The sequence below is a fragment of the Piliocolobus tephrosceles genome, chromosome 21 (genome assembly GCF_002776525.5).
Source record: "Piliocolobus tephrosceles isolate RC106 chromosome 21, ASM277652v3, whole genome shotgun sequence".
Lineage (NCBI taxonomy): Eukaryota > Metazoa > Chordata > Mammalia > Primates > Cercopithecidae > Piliocolobus > Piliocolobus tephrosceles.
This window is the reverse complement of record NC_045454.1, coordinates 18570949-18585995: the sequence shown is the minus strand read 5'-3', so window position 1 is coordinate 18585995 and position 15047 is coordinate 18570949. Positions and strand designations below refer to the sequence as shown.

At 58.1% G+C, this 15047-nt stretch overlaps 3 protein-coding genes across 5 annotated transcripts in view; 1 reads left to right on the top strand and 2 right to left on the bottom strand.

Annotated features, from left to right (window-relative positions):
* Window positions 1-2561, top strand: part of NFKBIB (NFKB inhibitor beta) — a 10800-nt gene extending 8239 nt beyond the window's left edge. For 2 of the 3 annotated variants that reach the window (XM_023229309.1, XM_023229311.1), the window contains exons 4-6: window positions 895-983; window positions 1073-1333; window positions 2398-2561. In XM_023229309.1, coding sequence (XP_023085077.1) covers window positions 895-983; window positions 1073-1333; window positions 2398-2499 — 452 coding nt within the window. In that variant the 3' untranslated portion in view covers window positions 2500-2561. Of the gene's footprint in view, window positions 1-894; window positions 984-1072; window positions 1390-2397 lie in introns of all 3 variants that reach the window. The other variant, XM_023229310.2, reaches the window with a different exon arrangement.
* An 84-nt stretch (window positions 2562-2645) lies between these two features.
* On the bottom strand, window positions 2646-6428 carry CCER2 (coiled-coil glutamate rich protein 2). Its single transcript, XM_023229314.1, has 6 exons — window positions 6408-6428; window positions 5818-5907; window positions 5549-5589; window positions 5303-5390; window positions 4215-4726; window positions 2646-2991 (listed from the first exon to the last, which is right to left on the bottom strand). Exons 2-6 carry the CDS (start codon window positions 5879-5881, stop codon window positions 2902-2904), a joined length of 795 nt encoding a protein of 264 aa, XP_023085082.1. The 5' UTR covers window positions 5882-5907; window positions 6408-6428; the 3' UTR covers window positions 2646-2901.
* Window positions 6429-9777: 3349 nt separating this feature from the next.
* Window positions 9778-15047, bottom strand: part of SARS2 (seryl-tRNA synthetase 2, mitochondrial) — a 17744-nt gene continuing 12474 nt past the window's right edge. The window contains exons 4-14 of the mRNA XM_026447700.1: window positions 14659-14787; window positions 14336-14441; window positions 13304-13351; window positions 12940-13048; window positions 12608-12653; window positions 12435-12522; window positions 12239-12348; window positions 10736-10829; window positions 10552-10644; window positions 10355-10420; window positions 9778-10263 (exon numbers count right to left, since the gene is read on the bottom strand). Of these exons, the coding sequence (XP_026303485.1) occupies window positions 10111-10263; window positions 10355-10420; window positions 10552-10644; window positions 10736-10829; window positions 12239-12348; window positions 12435-12522; window positions 12608-12653; window positions 12940-13048; window positions 13304-13351; window positions 14336-14441; window positions 14659-14787 (1042 nt within the window). The 3' untranslated portion in view covers window positions 9778-10110. The remainder of the gene's footprint in view (window positions 10264-10354; window positions 10421-10551; window positions 10645-10735; window positions 10830-12238; window positions 12349-12434; window positions 12523-12607; window positions 12654-12939; window positions 13049-13303; window positions 13352-14335; window positions 14442-14658; window positions 14788-15047) is intronic.

Sequence of the window (15047 nt, the reverse complement as noted above, 5' to 3'; positions counted from 1 at the left end):
TTTTTTTGTATTTTTAGTAGAGACAGGGTTTCACCATGTTAGGATGGCTTCAGTCTCCTGACCTCGTGATCCTCCCGCCTCAGCCTCCCAAAGTGCTGGGATTATAGGTGTGAGCCACCATGCCCAGTGTACTCTTTTTTTTGAGACAGAGTTTTGCTCATCACCAAGGCTGGAGTGCAGTGGTGCTATCTTGGTTCACTGCAAGCTCTGCCTCCTGGGTTCACACCATTCTCCTGCCTCAGCCTCACGAGTAGCTGGGATTATAGGCATGTGCCACCAGGCCCAGCTAATTTTTGTGTTTTTAGTGGAGACAGGGTTTCACCATGTTGGCCAGGCTGGTCTGGAACTCCTGACCTCAAATGATCTGCCTGCCTCGGCCTCCCACAGTGCTGGGATTACAGGGGTGAGCCACCGTGCCCAGCCTTTATTTTTTATTTTTAGTAGAGACGAGGTCTTGCCATGTTGCCCAGGCTGCTTCTTGAACTCCTGGGCTCAAGTGATCCTCTTGCTTTGGCCTCTCAAAAGTGCTGGGATTACAGGTGTGAGCCAGCATGCCAGCTCAGGTCCTTTGTGAAATAAGAGCAGAGACTTGGGTCTACACCTGGCCCCAAAATCCAGGCCCCCTGTCCACAGACCCCAGGCTTTTTACCCATGGGCTCCCGGCTTCGAACAACCCAGGCACTAGCACTTGCTAGCAAGCTCAGGCCATCCGAGACGGGACCCAGGTACCTCTTTGCCATACCCAAGAATTCAGGAACCAGCCCCCAGACCCGATCACCCTCAGGCCACATGACCCTCCCTCCGGATCAAAGCACAGGGGGGACCCCTCACCTCATCCAAGTTTCTGTTCCCCTGCCTATAAGCCCAGAGTGACACCAATCACTCTGTCCCCAGGCCACACCCCACTCCATGTGGCCGTTATACACAAAGATGTGGAGATGGTTCGGCTGCTCCGAGATGCTGGAGCTGACCTCGACAAACCGGTGAGCCCCAACCTGGGGGAAGGTGCCGTCGGCGGGAGGGGGCTTATCCCCTCTTCGGGCCCTCTGACCTTTCTGCTGCTCCCCGACAGGAGCCCACGTGCGGACGGAGCCCTCTGCACTTGGCAGTGGAGGCCCAGGCGGCCGACGTGCTGGAGCTTCTCCTGAGGGCAGGCGCAAACCCTGCTGCCCGCATGTACGGTGGCCGCACCCCACTGGGCAGTGCCATGCTCCGACCCAGCCCCATCCTCGCCCGCCTCCTCCGTGCACACGGAGCCCCTGAGCCTGAGGGCGAGGACGACAAACCCGGCCCCTGCAGCAGCAGTAGCGACAGCGACAGCGGAGACGAGGGCGTGAGTCAGGAGGAGAGACAGAGCAGCCCAGCTGGGGGTTCAGGATAGACCGGCAGGCAAGAAGCCGGAGAAGATAATTAGGCACCGACCTTGGGCTGCTGTTAGAGAACTCAGGCAGCAGTGGCCAGTGACACGGGGCACTAGTCAGGAGAGACCTGGACAGGGGTGGTGGGAAGAGCTTGGGCAGAAGTGACTGAAAAACTAAGACAGTGGCAAAGGTAGAACTCAGGCAGGGGTGGAGAAAAGACCTTGGTCGCAGTGATTGGTGAACACAGGCGGGGGTGGGTGGCAGCACCAGGGGTGATTTTAGGGAGCAGGAGTTGGACATCTGAGGCTGTGAAAAGACAACGTTGGGTGGCAGTGATTTGAACACCACCAGTGGTGGGGCAGGACCCACGCCAGCGGTGGGGAGAGGGATAGTCAGAGAACCCAGCTATACGGATCCAACCTTGGGCAAGGTGCAGTGCTAAACGATGGGTGTGGAGGAATTTAGGTAAAGGCAGAGAGAAGGGGTGGAGGAGGGCCACCTCAGTTGCCAAAACACTGGAGTGATGGCTGAGCTACAAATTGGTCTGTAGAAGTGACCTTGAAAATGGAGTTCTGGCTGGGTGTGGTGGCTCACACCTGTAATCCCAGCACTTTGGGAGGCCGAGGTGGGCAGATGACAAGGTCAGGAGTTCGAGACCAGCCTGGCCAACGTGGCAGGACCCCGTCTCTACTAAAAATACAAAAATTAGCTGGGCGTGGTGGCGCATGCCTGTAATCCCAGCTACTTGGGAGGCTGAGGTAGGAGAATCGCTTGAACCTGGGAGGCGGAGGTTGCAGTGAACCTAGATCGCACATTGCACTCCAGCCTGGGCTACAGAGCGAGACTCCATTTCAAAAAAAAGAGAGAAGGAAAGAAGATGGAGTTCTGAGGGCTAGGAAACTGGGAGGTTTAGCCAGGAGCGGGGAAACCTGGGCTTTGAGGCAAGACCCAATTCTTAGGGTGCTCTATGAGGACATGGGTGGCGGGCAAAGTGACAGCCATCTGAGCCCCTCTGCCTGGTCCCCTTTGCCCCCAGGATGAATACGACGACATTGTGCTTCACAGCGGCCGCAGCCAAACCCGGCTGCCTCCCACCCCAGCCTCAAAACCTCTTCCTGACGACCCCGGCCCCGTCTGATTCATTTCATTGTTAATGTAATTTTCAATTTAATAAATAAAACCCCAGTTCTGACAACCAGAGACCAGACTGATCTCGTCTTCCCATCCTCTGGGTCCTTCTGGGGCCTGTCCCTGTCACATCAAGTGCTGTTCACGGAGGCAGGGTGCGTTTCTTTGCGCTTTATTCACTCAGAAGGGTTGGGGTGGGAGTGCATAGGTGTGGGGGTGCTTCCTCAGTCGGGGCTGAGCCCAGCCCCCTGCCCAGCTCAGACTCGCCTCCTTGGGTGTGTTTCCAAGGCACGCCCATCTCCTCCCCTGCTTGGGTAGGGGTGGCTTGGGGTGCTAGGTGAGGTGGAGGCTTTGGGGTCAACAGTCCTAAGCCACAGGGTGTGTCGGGAGGAAGGAGGGCCTGAGGCAGGGGTCAGCCCTCCCTCCTGAGCTGCCCCCCCAGCGTCTCTGTCACCTTCTTCAGTTCGTCTCTCAAGTGCTCCAGCCGCTCTACCTCCTGTTCCTGGTGGGGTCAGAAATGGGGTGGTCAGCACCCACCTTCAAAGGCAGGCCACCTCAGTCACTGTGATTGTGGGCCATGTCGGTTCTCATAGTGGCATCCAGTAGCAGTCGTTCTGATCGTCGTGGACTGCGATGGTGACCATTCGGACTGCCATAACCCCGGAAGAGGTGCTGGCTAACATGACCACAGCCAACAGCAGTGGCTTGGGACTGGCAAAGGTGCCTGGGATGGGCACCTTGTGATGTGACGGCACTTTATTTTTAAGATGGAGTCTCACTCTGTCACCCAGGCTGGAGTGCAGTGGCACGATCCCGGCTCACTGTAACCTCCACCTCCCGGGTTCAAGTGAGTCTCCTGCCTCAGCCTCCCGAGTAGCTGGGATTATAGGCGCGCACCACCAACGCCTGACTGATTTTTTGTATTTTTAGTAGAGATTAGGTTTCACCATGTTGGCCAGGCTGGTCTCGAACTGCTGACCTTAGGTGATCCACCCGCCTCAGCCTCCCAAAGTGCTGGGATTGCAGGCGTGAGCCACCAGGCCCAGCCTTATTTATTTTTAAAGACGGTTTTGCTCTGTTGCCCAGGCGGGAGTGCTGTGGCACAATCATGGCTCAATGCAGCCTCAACCTCCTGGGTTCAAGCGATTGTACCACCTCAGCCTCCTGAGAGCTGGGACCAGGCGTGCGCCACCATGCCTGGCTAATTTCTTAAATTATTTGTAGAGTCAGGGTTTCACTATGTTGCCCAGGCTGGTCTCAAACTCCTGGCCTCAAGGGATTCTCCCGCCTTGGCCTCTGAAAGTATTACCCCTCCCTAGGATTACAGGTGTGAGCCACCATGCCCAGCCTGTTATTGGTACCACCAATCATGGTGACACCTGGTTTACCATGACCCAGCAATGGTATGTAACTGTCACCTAGTGAAGCAGGCACAGCAGCCACTTTTCATGGTGGGCAACTTGCTAGTGACGGTGGCTTGCTTCTGTGCAATAATGGCACCATCTTGGTTGCTGTAGTCCATACGGTAGTATGGAAGTATGAGGCAGAGGCCTTGCACGGAAGTTGTTACCCAGTCCTCGTGTCAGTCTTGGCCACTGAGATCTACTAGTGATGGATCTGGTGGTGTAGGGCCAGCACGGGTGGCTGCTGAGTTGTAACTCCACTGACCATTGTCAACCCTGCCTCCACACTGTTTTGGTGTTCCTCCTCCATCCCCCTACTCACCTCTCTCTCTGAAGCCTCCTTCTCCTCCTGCCTGGGCTCAGCCCCTGGCTGCTGCTGGTGGTGGTGGTGGGGTGAGTCCTCGTGCCTCTCTCCTCCGCCTCTCTCGGCCCCCTGCCACAGGCTGCGGTCCCCGCCCAGCTCCCGCACCCCCTTCTCCTCTGCCTGGAACTGGGCCGTCTCTTCGTCGCTGGCCTTCTCTGCCACCCGCTTCTGGAGGTCCCTTCCATTCTCTAGATGGTGCTGCCACCACAGGTCCTCGAAGGTCTCCATGGGCCCCCTCTTCCTCTGCTCCTCCTCGTCCTCCTCCCGGTGGAGCTGGCGGTGCCCTTGCTCACGGATGGCGTGTTCCTGGACCTCGGACTTGTGGGTCCTCTCTGCTACCTCCTCCTTTTCCTCATCCCTCACCTCCTGGCTGGACCTCGTCTTCCCAGCCTCCTGCTTCTTGGAATCCCCAAGCAGCAGGCCTTTCTCCTGGGTGGATGCACAGCCAGGGGGCTCTGTCCCGCACGTCTCTGGCAGAAAGCGAAAGGACACTCTCTAAGCCTCCAATTGGGAAACTGAGGCCGGGCACGGAGGCTCACGCCTGTCATCTCAGCACTTCGGGAGGCCGAGACGGCTGATCACCTCAGGTCAGGAGTTCGAATTGGGAAACTGAGGCCGGGCATGGAGGCTCACGCCTGTCATCTCAGCACTTTGGGAGGCCGAGACGGCTGATCACCTAAGGTCAGGAGTTCGAATTGGGAAACTGAGGCCTTAAAGAGTTCTGGGCCCTGCCCGAAGTCTCACAGGAGCGCTGCCCAGACTGGAAGGGGAGGGTCCTATTTCATCCTACCTGGGAGGGGACGTTCCCTGCCCCATCTGGTCCCTCTGCAGGGAGCCACAGGGGTGGAGCTGGTGGCCAGACTCTGTCAGGTGTGAATGCTGGGCAGTGCCCTGCTGGCCCAGGCAGCAGGGCTCTGGGAAGGAGGACCCCTTCCTCCAGGTAGCCAGGGCGGGAGAGCATGTGGGCACCTGGGCAGGACCCTGGGTGGGGTGGGGTCGGGTCTGATGGGGCTCCAGAGGGCAAGTGTCGCCCAGGGCCTCCTTACCCTTGTGGAGAAGAGCAGTGCAGGGTCCTCTCTGGACCTGGCCCACGGTCAGCACCTCTGTGACCACCTCTGCCAGACAGCGGGTCAGCTGGGGGGCAGGGGTGCCGGGTCAGAGGGGAGGTTGAGGGCACGGGAGATGGGGAGGAGAGCGGCTGGTTTGAGGGCAATGGGGATCATGGGGCAGGCTGTGCAGGGAGGGCAGGGCCCCAGCTAGGTGAGGCAGGGCAAGGGCTCCACACTTCTCACCTCCTCCTTGGAGAGTCTCGGTGCCAGAGGAGCAGCGGTGGCTGTGGAGAAAGGAGACTGGCACTGGGCTTGGCCGTCCTGGCTGCTGTCCCCGGTACCGACCCCAGCTCCATGGGCGTGCCAGTCCCCACACATCCCCTCCTCATCCCATCTGGCAGGTGCAGCGTCCCCAGCTGGAGGCTCGGCCCCTGAAGCCTCTGCTGGGTGCACTGCCCACGCCCTCCCACCCAAGTCCCTGCTCCCCGGCCCCTGGAGGGTCCCACACTCACCCGCCCCCAGCAGCAGCAGCAGCAGCAGCAGCAGCGGCGCAGAGGCTGGCCCTCGGGGTGGCATGGTGGGCGTCCCACGGGTCCAAGGCACTGTGCGGGCCAGGGTTGCAGCGCCTTATAACCCACGCGGGGACCCCGCAGGGGAGAAAGTGATGTCACCGCCGCCCCCTCCCCACCCGCGGTGGGGCGACATCTGTGGGGCGGCCACCTGCCTGAGACCCTCAATTATTCATGAGGCCTCTGTCCTGCACACACTCCCCTTGAGGCTTCTGGCCAGGAGCGCAGCGCGGAGGGTGGGGGCCACCCTTTTTTGTTTTTTTGAGACAAGGTCTGGCTCTGTCGCCCAGGCTGGAGGGCAGTGGCGCCATTACAGCTCACTGCAGGCTCCTGAACACAACTGATGCTCCCATCTCAGCCTCCCGAGTAGCTGGGACCACAGGCGTGCACACCGTATCTGGCTAATAATGTTTATTTTTTGTAGAGGCAGGGTTTCATTTTGTTGGCCAGGCTGGTTTCAGACTCCTGGGCTCAAGTGATCCTCTCGTCTGGGCCTCCCAAAGTGCTGGGATTACAGGCCTGAGTTGCCATACCTGGCCTGGGGGGTCTCTTCCCAGAGCAGCATGGTCTGGTACAGTCGCCCTCCACGCTGGCAGGTGGACCTGGGTGGGGACCCAGAGGCAGCCACTCACAGACAGACCTCAGGCAACTCCTTCCCTTCCTGGGCCTGTTTTCTCATCCAGAGAGTTGGTCTTTTTCTTTAAGAGACAGGGTCTTGTTAGTTGCCCAGGCTGGAGTGCAGCGGCGCGATCCAAACTCACTGCAACCTCCAACTCTCAGACACAAGGGGTCCTCCTGCCTCAGCCTCCAGAGCAGTTGGGACTGCAGGCTTGCACTATCAGGCCAGGGTAATTTTTTTTTCATTTTTGTAGAGAGGGGTTCTTGCTATGTTGCCCAGGCTGGTCTCAAACTCCTGACCTCAAATGATCCCCACACCCGGGCCTCCGAAGTGCTGGGATTACAGGCGTGAGCCACTATGCTTGGCTGAGGGTCTCATAAACCTGCCTCCTCAGAGGTTGCAGTTGGCTTCCGGCCTAAGCCCCAGCTCCACCACGTGCCGGCCGTGCAGCCCAGGACATCCGCTTAACTTCTCTAAGAGCTGTTTCCTCACCGTAAAGAGGGTTGGTGACAACCTACGCCATAGGTGGACAGTGAGGATTAAATAGTTGTGTATATGGCATTTAGGGAAGTGCCTGGTACTGGGAACTGCGCACATCCAAGCCCCTTCAGTCCAGTAATTTTTTTTTTTTTTTTTGAGACGGAGTCTCGCTCTGTCGCCCAGGCTGGAGTGCAGTGGCATGATCTGGGCTCACTGCAAGCTCCGCCCCCTGGGTTCACGCCATTCTCCTGCCTCAGCCTCCCGAGTAGCTGGGACTACAGGCGCCCACCACCTTGCCCGGCTAGGTTTTTGTATTTTTTTTAGTAGAGATGGGGTTTCACCGTGTTAGCCAGGATGGTCTCGATCTCCTGACCTCGTGATCTGCCCGTCTCGGCCTCCCAAAGTGCTGGGATTACAGGCTTGAGCCACTGCGCCCGGCCGAGTCCAGTAATTTTTATTGAGCCTCTACTACATGCCAGGTCCTCTTTCAGACCTGAGGCTACAGCAGTGAGCCAGTTGGTGGATACCTGTGCCCTCCTAGAGCTGGTATCTGACACACATCAATACATATTAAGGAAGGCAGAAATGCATAAAAAATGCAGTATCTCAGGCCGGGCGCAGTAGCTCATGCCTGTAATCCCAGCACTTTGGGAGGCCAGCGAGGGCGGATTACCTGAGGTCAGGAGTTCAAGACCAGCCTGGCCAACATGGTGAAACTCTTGTCTCTACTAAAAATACAAAAAATTAGCCAGATGGAGTGGCACTTGCCTGTAATCCCAGCTACACGGGAGGCTGACGCACAAGAATCTCTCAGAGGTTGTAGTAAGCCGAGATCGCACCACTGCATTTCAGCCTGGGGCAGTGAGACTCCATCTCAAAAAAAAAAAAAAAAAGCATCTCAGATGTAGATAGAGTGCTGCGGGGGTTTCACTGTGGTCATGGAAGACTTCTTGGAAGAGGTGACATTTGAGCTAAGGCCTGAGTGATAAGATGGAGGCCAGCACACACCATCTAGGGGAGAGATAGCCAGGGAGGGAGACTCACTGATGCAAATGCAGGAAGGAATTTGGAGAGTTTCTTTTTTTTTTTTGAGACGGAGTCTGGCTCTGTCGCCCAGGCTGGAGTGCAGTGGCCGGATCTCAGCTCACTGCAAGCTCCGCCTCCCAGGTTTACGCCATTCTCCTGCCTCCGCCTCCCAAGTAGCTGGGACTACAGGCCCCGCCTGGTTGCCCGGCTAGTTTTTTTTTTTGTATTCTTTAGTAGAGACGGGGTTTCGCCGTATTAGCCAGGATGGTCTCGATCTCCTGACCTCGTGATCCGCCCGTCTCGGCCTCCCAAAGTGCTGGGATTACAGGCTTGGCCACGGCGCCCGGCCAGCTGAGAGTTTCAACACCAAGGCGGGTCAGGTGGATCAAACAAGACAGAGAGATGGACCAAAGAGGAAGGTGGAGTGGCTCAGGCGGGGTCTTAGGGGCCTTGATGACTTTACCCTTTTACTCTTATTTATTTATTTATTTATTTTTGAGACGGAGTCTCGCTCTGTCGCCCAGGCTGGAGTGCAGTGGCCGGATCTCAGCTCACTGCAAGCTCCGCCTCCCGGGTTTACGCCATTCTCCTGCCTCAGCCTCCTGAGTAGCTGGGACTACAGGCGCCCGCCACCTCGCCCGGCTAGTTTTTTGTATTTTTTTGGTAGAGACGGGGTTTCACCGTGTTAGCCAGGATGGTCTCGATCTCCTGACCTTGTGATCCGCCCGTCTCGGCCTCCCAAAGTGCTGGGATTACAGGCTTGAGCCACCGCGCCCGGCCTACCCTTTTACTCTTAAGATGAAGCCACAGACCTTTGAGGAGGGGTGGGTCACCAAACTGAGGCGCTCACAGGTCCCTCTGGCTGTGTGGCGAGGATGGAGAGTAGGGAGCCAGTGAGGAGGCTTCCAGGGTTAACCAAAGGGGAGGGATCGGGGAGCAGGGCCAAGGTGGGGTCAGGGAGGAGAGAGCAGTGGGCAAAGTCTGGAAATCTTTTTTGAGACGGAGTATCACTGTGTCACCCAGGCTGGAGTGCAGTGGCGTGATCTCCGCTCACCGCAACCTCCGCCTCCCAGGTTCAAGCAATTCTCCTGCCTCAGCCTCCCAAGTGGCTGGAATTACAGGCATGCGCCACAACGCCCGACTAATTTCTGTATTTTTAGTAGAGACGGGGTTTCACCATGTTGGCCAGGCTGGTCTTGAACTGCTGACCTCAGGTGATCCGCCTGCCTTGGCCTCCCAAAGTGCTGGGATTACAGGCACGAGCCACTGCACCTTGCCAGATTCTGGAAATATTCTGAAGGCGGTGTTGCCAGGGTTGCTAATGAAGTGGATGGGGATGACAAAAAAGTCGAGACTAACCTGAAGGGTTATGGCCTGGGCAGCCAGGAAAATGTCCTGGGATGGGAGTGCCTGAGGAGCCGGTGCAGGCAAAGCGATCAGAGGACCAGGTGGCTTCCCTGAGTTTGCGATGCCCACTGGGCCCCTACCTGGAGCTGCAGAAGGGACAGCTGTGTTGGGAGCTGGGGACTGAGGGGTGAGGCTGGGGCCGGGGTCAGCTCGAAGGAACCCTCAGAGGGTGACTCTGTTCTGGGTTGTCCCGGAGGAAGGGGAGAGAATTTGGCATCCTCTCAGCTCCCCTGGTGGCCCCCAGGCCAGCCTCCATGTGCACCAGCCACGGTCTGTGCAGCCACAGACCGTTTGAGGACAGCGCCTCTGAGCAGTTGCCCAGCAGCTCTTGGAAAGCCGGGCATCTCTCTTGTGCACAGATCCACAGAGGCCTTTGTCCTGACCATTTATTGGGGCCTTTTTGCTCAGCACTGTGGGGGGAAGGAAGGAGGGATGGAGGCCTCTTCCTCTGCTTCTCCTGTCCCCAGAACCAAGTCCAGAGGTCCTGTTTCCCACTGGAACCCCTCAACGATAACAGGGTCAGTGACTGACTCAGGCAGCAAAGACAGAGGACAGGCGGACCCCAGGGTCCAGGGGCCTGGGCGTGGAGCTGACGGGAGGAACACAGATGTCAGGACAGGCTCAGGAGCACAGGTCCCAGGTGTCCGGGGTCTCCTGAGCTCCAGGAAGCAGTGACGCCCTCTAGGGCTGCCGAGGGTGGGTTCTCAGCTTACAGCAGGCTGGCCAGGCAGCCCAGGCAGCCCAGGCTTCCGGCGCTGGTTGGGGCCGATGTACTGGAGAGGCACGTGGGTGGGGGCTGTGATCCGATCGGTGCCGAGGTACGGCTGGAGGGCAGGGGGCACGAGCACTGAGCCGTCCTGGGGACAGAGCAGACCTCAGGACACTGCAGATGCCCCAGCCCTCCCCCGCACTGAGCTGCCTCTCTTAGTGGGACCCGCCACCCCTCACCTTTTGCTGGTTACTCTCCAGGAGCGCGATGAGGAGGCGGGGGACAGCACAGGCAGTGGCGTTCACCTGCGAGACAGCCATGCTCGGAACCAGGCGCCCACCCCAAGCCGGGCCCGGGGAGGAGCCAAGGTGGGTGAGTTTAGGGTGGTACAGGCTGCAGGCGAGGGCACGCGGGCAGGAGGTTGTGTGGGCCTCACCGTGTGGGCAAACTGCAGCTCCCCAGCCTCGGTCTGGAACATGATGTGGAGGCGGCGGCTCTGGAAATCTGTGCAGTTGGAAGCACTGGTGACCTGGCGTGGAGGAGCGGCAGGCTGAGTGGATCAGGGATCGGGGGCAGGCCTGTCCTCCTGCCCACCCCGTCCCCAGCGGCATGGGGCTCACCTCTCCAAAGCGGCCTCGGCCTGGCATCCAGGCCTCAATGTCAAACTTGCGGTAGGCAGGGAGGCCCAGTTCCTGAGTGGGCATGTCCAGGACCCTGCAGCCACGGACGAAGGCGTGGCGAAGGTCAGTGGGTGAGAGGAGGAGCAGGAGGAAGAAATGGAAACAATGGAAGAGAAAGCAGCCAAAAAGCAGGAAAAAGCCCGGGAGTTTGAGACCGGCCTGGGCAACATAGGGAGACCTCATCTACTCAAAAAACAAATAAAGAGGAGGAGACGATAGTGGCAAAGGAGAGAGTTGTGAGGCCAGGGGTGGTGATGGTGAAGGTCGTATATGGAGGAGGAGGCACAAAAGAGGTTGATGGGAGCAGAGGAAAGGCACGTGATAGGGTCCGCCGGCTGTTCACAGCGGCCATTCACACATTTGCACCTTCTAGGCACCCTCGGTTTTTTTCTTTTTTTTTTTTGAGAGAGTCTGGTTCTGCTGCCCAGACTGGAGTGTAGTGGCGTGATCTCGGCTCACTGCAACCTCCACCTCCCAGGTTCAAGTGATTCTTCTGTCTCAGCCTCCTAAGTAGATGGGATTACAGGTGTGTGCCACCACGGTCCACTAATTTTTATATTTTCAGTATAGATGGGGTTTCACCATGTTGGCCAGGCTGGTCTCGAACTCCTGACTTCGGGTGATCCGCCTGCCTTGGCCTCCCAAAGTGCTGGGGTTACAGGTGTTAGCCACCATGCCCGGCCTTTATTTATTTTTTAGAGACAGGGTCTCACTCTGTTGCCCAGGCTAGAGTGCAGTGGCATGACCACAGCTCACTGTAGCCTCCACCTCCTGGGTTCAAGCAATTCTCCTGCCTCAGTCTCCCAAGTACCTGGGACCACAGGCGTGTGCCACCATACCTGGCTAATTTTAAAAAACGTTGTAAAGACTAGCTCTCGCTATGTTGCCCAGGCTGGTCTCTAACTCCTAGCCTCAAGCAATCCTCCTGCATGGCCTCCCAAAGTGCTGGAATTACAGGCATGAGACCCCACAGCCAGCCTATGCTCCCGATTTTTTACAATGGGTCACCCAGAAAAGAAGTCCACATTTGTCAGCCTCTCTTGCAAGCTGCGTGTGACTGACAGGGTGAGAGGAAGTGGAGGTCACAACCTCTGGCTCCCCCTTTTCCCACCCCCACTTCCCGCTGGGAGGTGAAAAAGCATCTTGGGCTACACAGATGAGGCAGTGGCCCAGAGAGAGGGGGAGCAGCAGATGGAAAGAAGCCTGGGTCTCCACTCTGGCACACTGTGTGCTGTTCATGCTTCTATTACAGTCCTGTGAGGGGCCACTGGCCCATGGCAGACAGACTGGGATCCTGTATATGCTCCTGTAATCCTTATACAGGAAAATGGGGGCAACGAGGGGGCTGGAGAGGTGGTTCCAGATCGAGGAGCAGCTAGCCAGCCCCTCATCCCTCCCCTACCCGACCCCCGCCATCCCTGGGACCCCGACCCCTCTCCGCACCGGAAGTGCAAGCCCAGCTCCGTCAAGATCTCCATCTGAAGGGACAGGAACTCCTCCAGCAGCTGTGAGCTCTGCTCCAACCCGGGGCCTGTCACCCCAAACATCTCCACCTGGGACAGAGGGCACAGGAGTCAGGGGCTCTGAGCTCTCGCGGTGACCCCCCACCCCAGCCCCGTTTAGTCCCAGCGACACCAGCCTTGGTGAAGTGGTGCACTCGGTACAGCCCCCGGGGTTCCTGTCCCGTGTTTGTCTCCGCCCGGTAGCAGGTGCTGGAACAAACCATCCTGGCAGAGAGCAGGGAAAGTCGGGTCAAGGAGGGAAGAGTGATTGTCACAAGTAGGGTCAAGGTCTAAGGAAACCAGGTGTCACCTGACTGGCAGGTCCCTGAAGGCCACGGCGTGGTCCATGAAGTAGCCTGGGAGGAGAGACCACAGGGTGAGCCAGGGCTGCCAGTGCCCAGAGGAAGCCTTTGGGAGAGTAAGAGGCACTCCCTCTGGTGGATGCAACCCCAGGTCAAGGCCCAGGGCTGGACTGTCGCTGTACTGCTGTGCAGTCAACAACCTACACAACCGTACATGTTGGCCCTGGGGCTGCTGAGCTGCTCTGGGCAGGTGGTTACCCCCCGCGCTCCCTGGATGCTCCCAATTGTCCTTCCACATCCCTGCTGCTCCTCCCCACCACCCACCCACCACCCACCTCACCTGCAAGCCCCACCTCCGCTGTTCCAGCCAGGTTGAGATCTTCGAAGCGAGCAGGGTCGATGTTGTAAATGTGGGATGGGTTGGCATTTGGTGTCATCCCACAGCCTTCCTGGGGGAGGCGGCCAGGCCACAGGGGTCAGGGACAGGTAACCCTGGCCTCTCTCGTTTTACAGTCACAACCCCAGCTCCTCCCCTGGACACATCTGAAGCCACCCTGGCCTCCCTGGTATGGCCCGGCCCCCTCAGCCTGGCCCCCTCAACCCAACCCCAGGGCGGTCTCCTCAGGTCTCCCTGACTCGGGCACCCACGACAGGGCCTGACACCCAGGTGGGTGAGGGGAGTGGAGCAGAGAGGCCTCACTCACAAACACTGCTCCTCGGAGAAGGTCTGGCACTGTCATGGGGGTGAAGCCCTGTTCAGGGGAGAGGATGAGTGAGCAGAGCTGGGACCCCTACCAGACCCAGACCCCAAACTCAGCCCCGAAGAAGGGGCGCTGCAGACGGAGCCAGCAGCTTCCAAAGCCCCTTCCTCCTCAGACGAAACTAAGGCAGGGGCTGGCACAGTGGCTCACACCTGTAATCCCAGCACTTTGGGAGGCTGAGGTGGGCGGATCACCTGAGGCCAGGAGTTTGAGATCAGCCTGCCCAACATGGCAAAACCCCATCTCTACTAAAAAGACAAAAATTAGCCGGCATGGAGATTGTGCTACTGCACTCCAATCTGGGCGACAGAGCAAAACTCCGTCAAAACAAAAAAAAGTTAGCCAGCATAGTGGTATGTGCCTGTAATGCCAGCTACTCGGGAGGCTGAGGCAGAACTGCTTGAACCCAGGAGGTGGAGGTTGCAGCGCGGTGAGCCAATATTGCGCCACTGTACTTCAGCCTGGGTGACACAGTGAGACTCTGTCTCAAAAAAAAAAACAAAAAAACCCAAAAAGTACAGATCTGGCCACACTCTCCCCTGCTTAAAAGCCTCCCATGGCTCCCTAGTACCCTCTGGAAATGTTTGAGTCCCTCACTGTGATCAGTGCTCCATGTACCCAGTTCCTGCCATGTTTCAATGGATGCTGTGATTCCCAAATGCTCCCTTTATACCACAAGCAGGCAGTGAGGTGCCATGATTCCAAGCACAGGCTCTAGGCCCAGCTCCAGACTGGCTGTGGGACCTTGGGCCAGGTACCTCCCCTCTCTGGGCTTCAAGCCCTCTCTCTCAAGTGGGGATGATGACACCACCCACTTCATAAAGTTGTCGTAAGGACTGAATGTGTCAATGATGCACATGAAACTCTGAGAGTAGTGACTAGGGCAGAGAAGAGGTCATGCCCATCCCCGCTGGGCCCTCTGAGCTCAGCTTCGATGCCACCCCCTCCAGGCAGCCCTCCTATCTTGGCCCATACCCGGCGGAGAAGCTTGTTGAATGTGAAGTTGACCAGTCCGTGCTGCAGGAGGGCTCCAGCCCCGCGCAGGTAATAGGAGCGGTGGCCAGACACGTGGGACAGGCGCCTAGGAGACAGGCAGACAGGTGGGTGCACATGGGCCAGGCTGGCAGGGAACATGGGGACGCAAACACCCCGGGGAAGAGGCCCAGCTACTGGGTGGGGCTGGGACATCAAAGATTCATGGCACTTCCACATCTCACGCTGAGGCCAATGAGGCAGGAGCCAGCTGTCGGGGTGCTGGCAGCTGGGAGAGGGGCGCTGGGAGCCGGGGGGGGGCTCACTTCTGACGGATGATGTCGAGTTTCTCGCCAATTTCCAGGTGGCCTCGGGGTTGGAAGGAGAAAGCTGGATGTGGGTGAAGAGCACTGGTGTAAGGCAGTGGGGAGAGAGGGACGGGGCCCACATAGAAGCTTCCAGAGACGGCAGGGAGGAGGGATGGTGAGAGAAAGTAAAGGAGGGGCAGGAGAGAAGGGAGAAGAAGACATGGAAAGAGAGGGAAAGGGAGTGAGCGAAGGGAAGAAAAGAGAGACGGAGAGAGGGAGAGAAAAGCAGAGACAGGGAGAGGAAATGAGAGGAGGCAGAGACGGGAATAAGAGGAGGGGGTGGGGAAGGCAGAGTTAGAAACAGGAGAGAGGCCAGAGAAGGACACACCACGAGGAAGGGAGGAGGA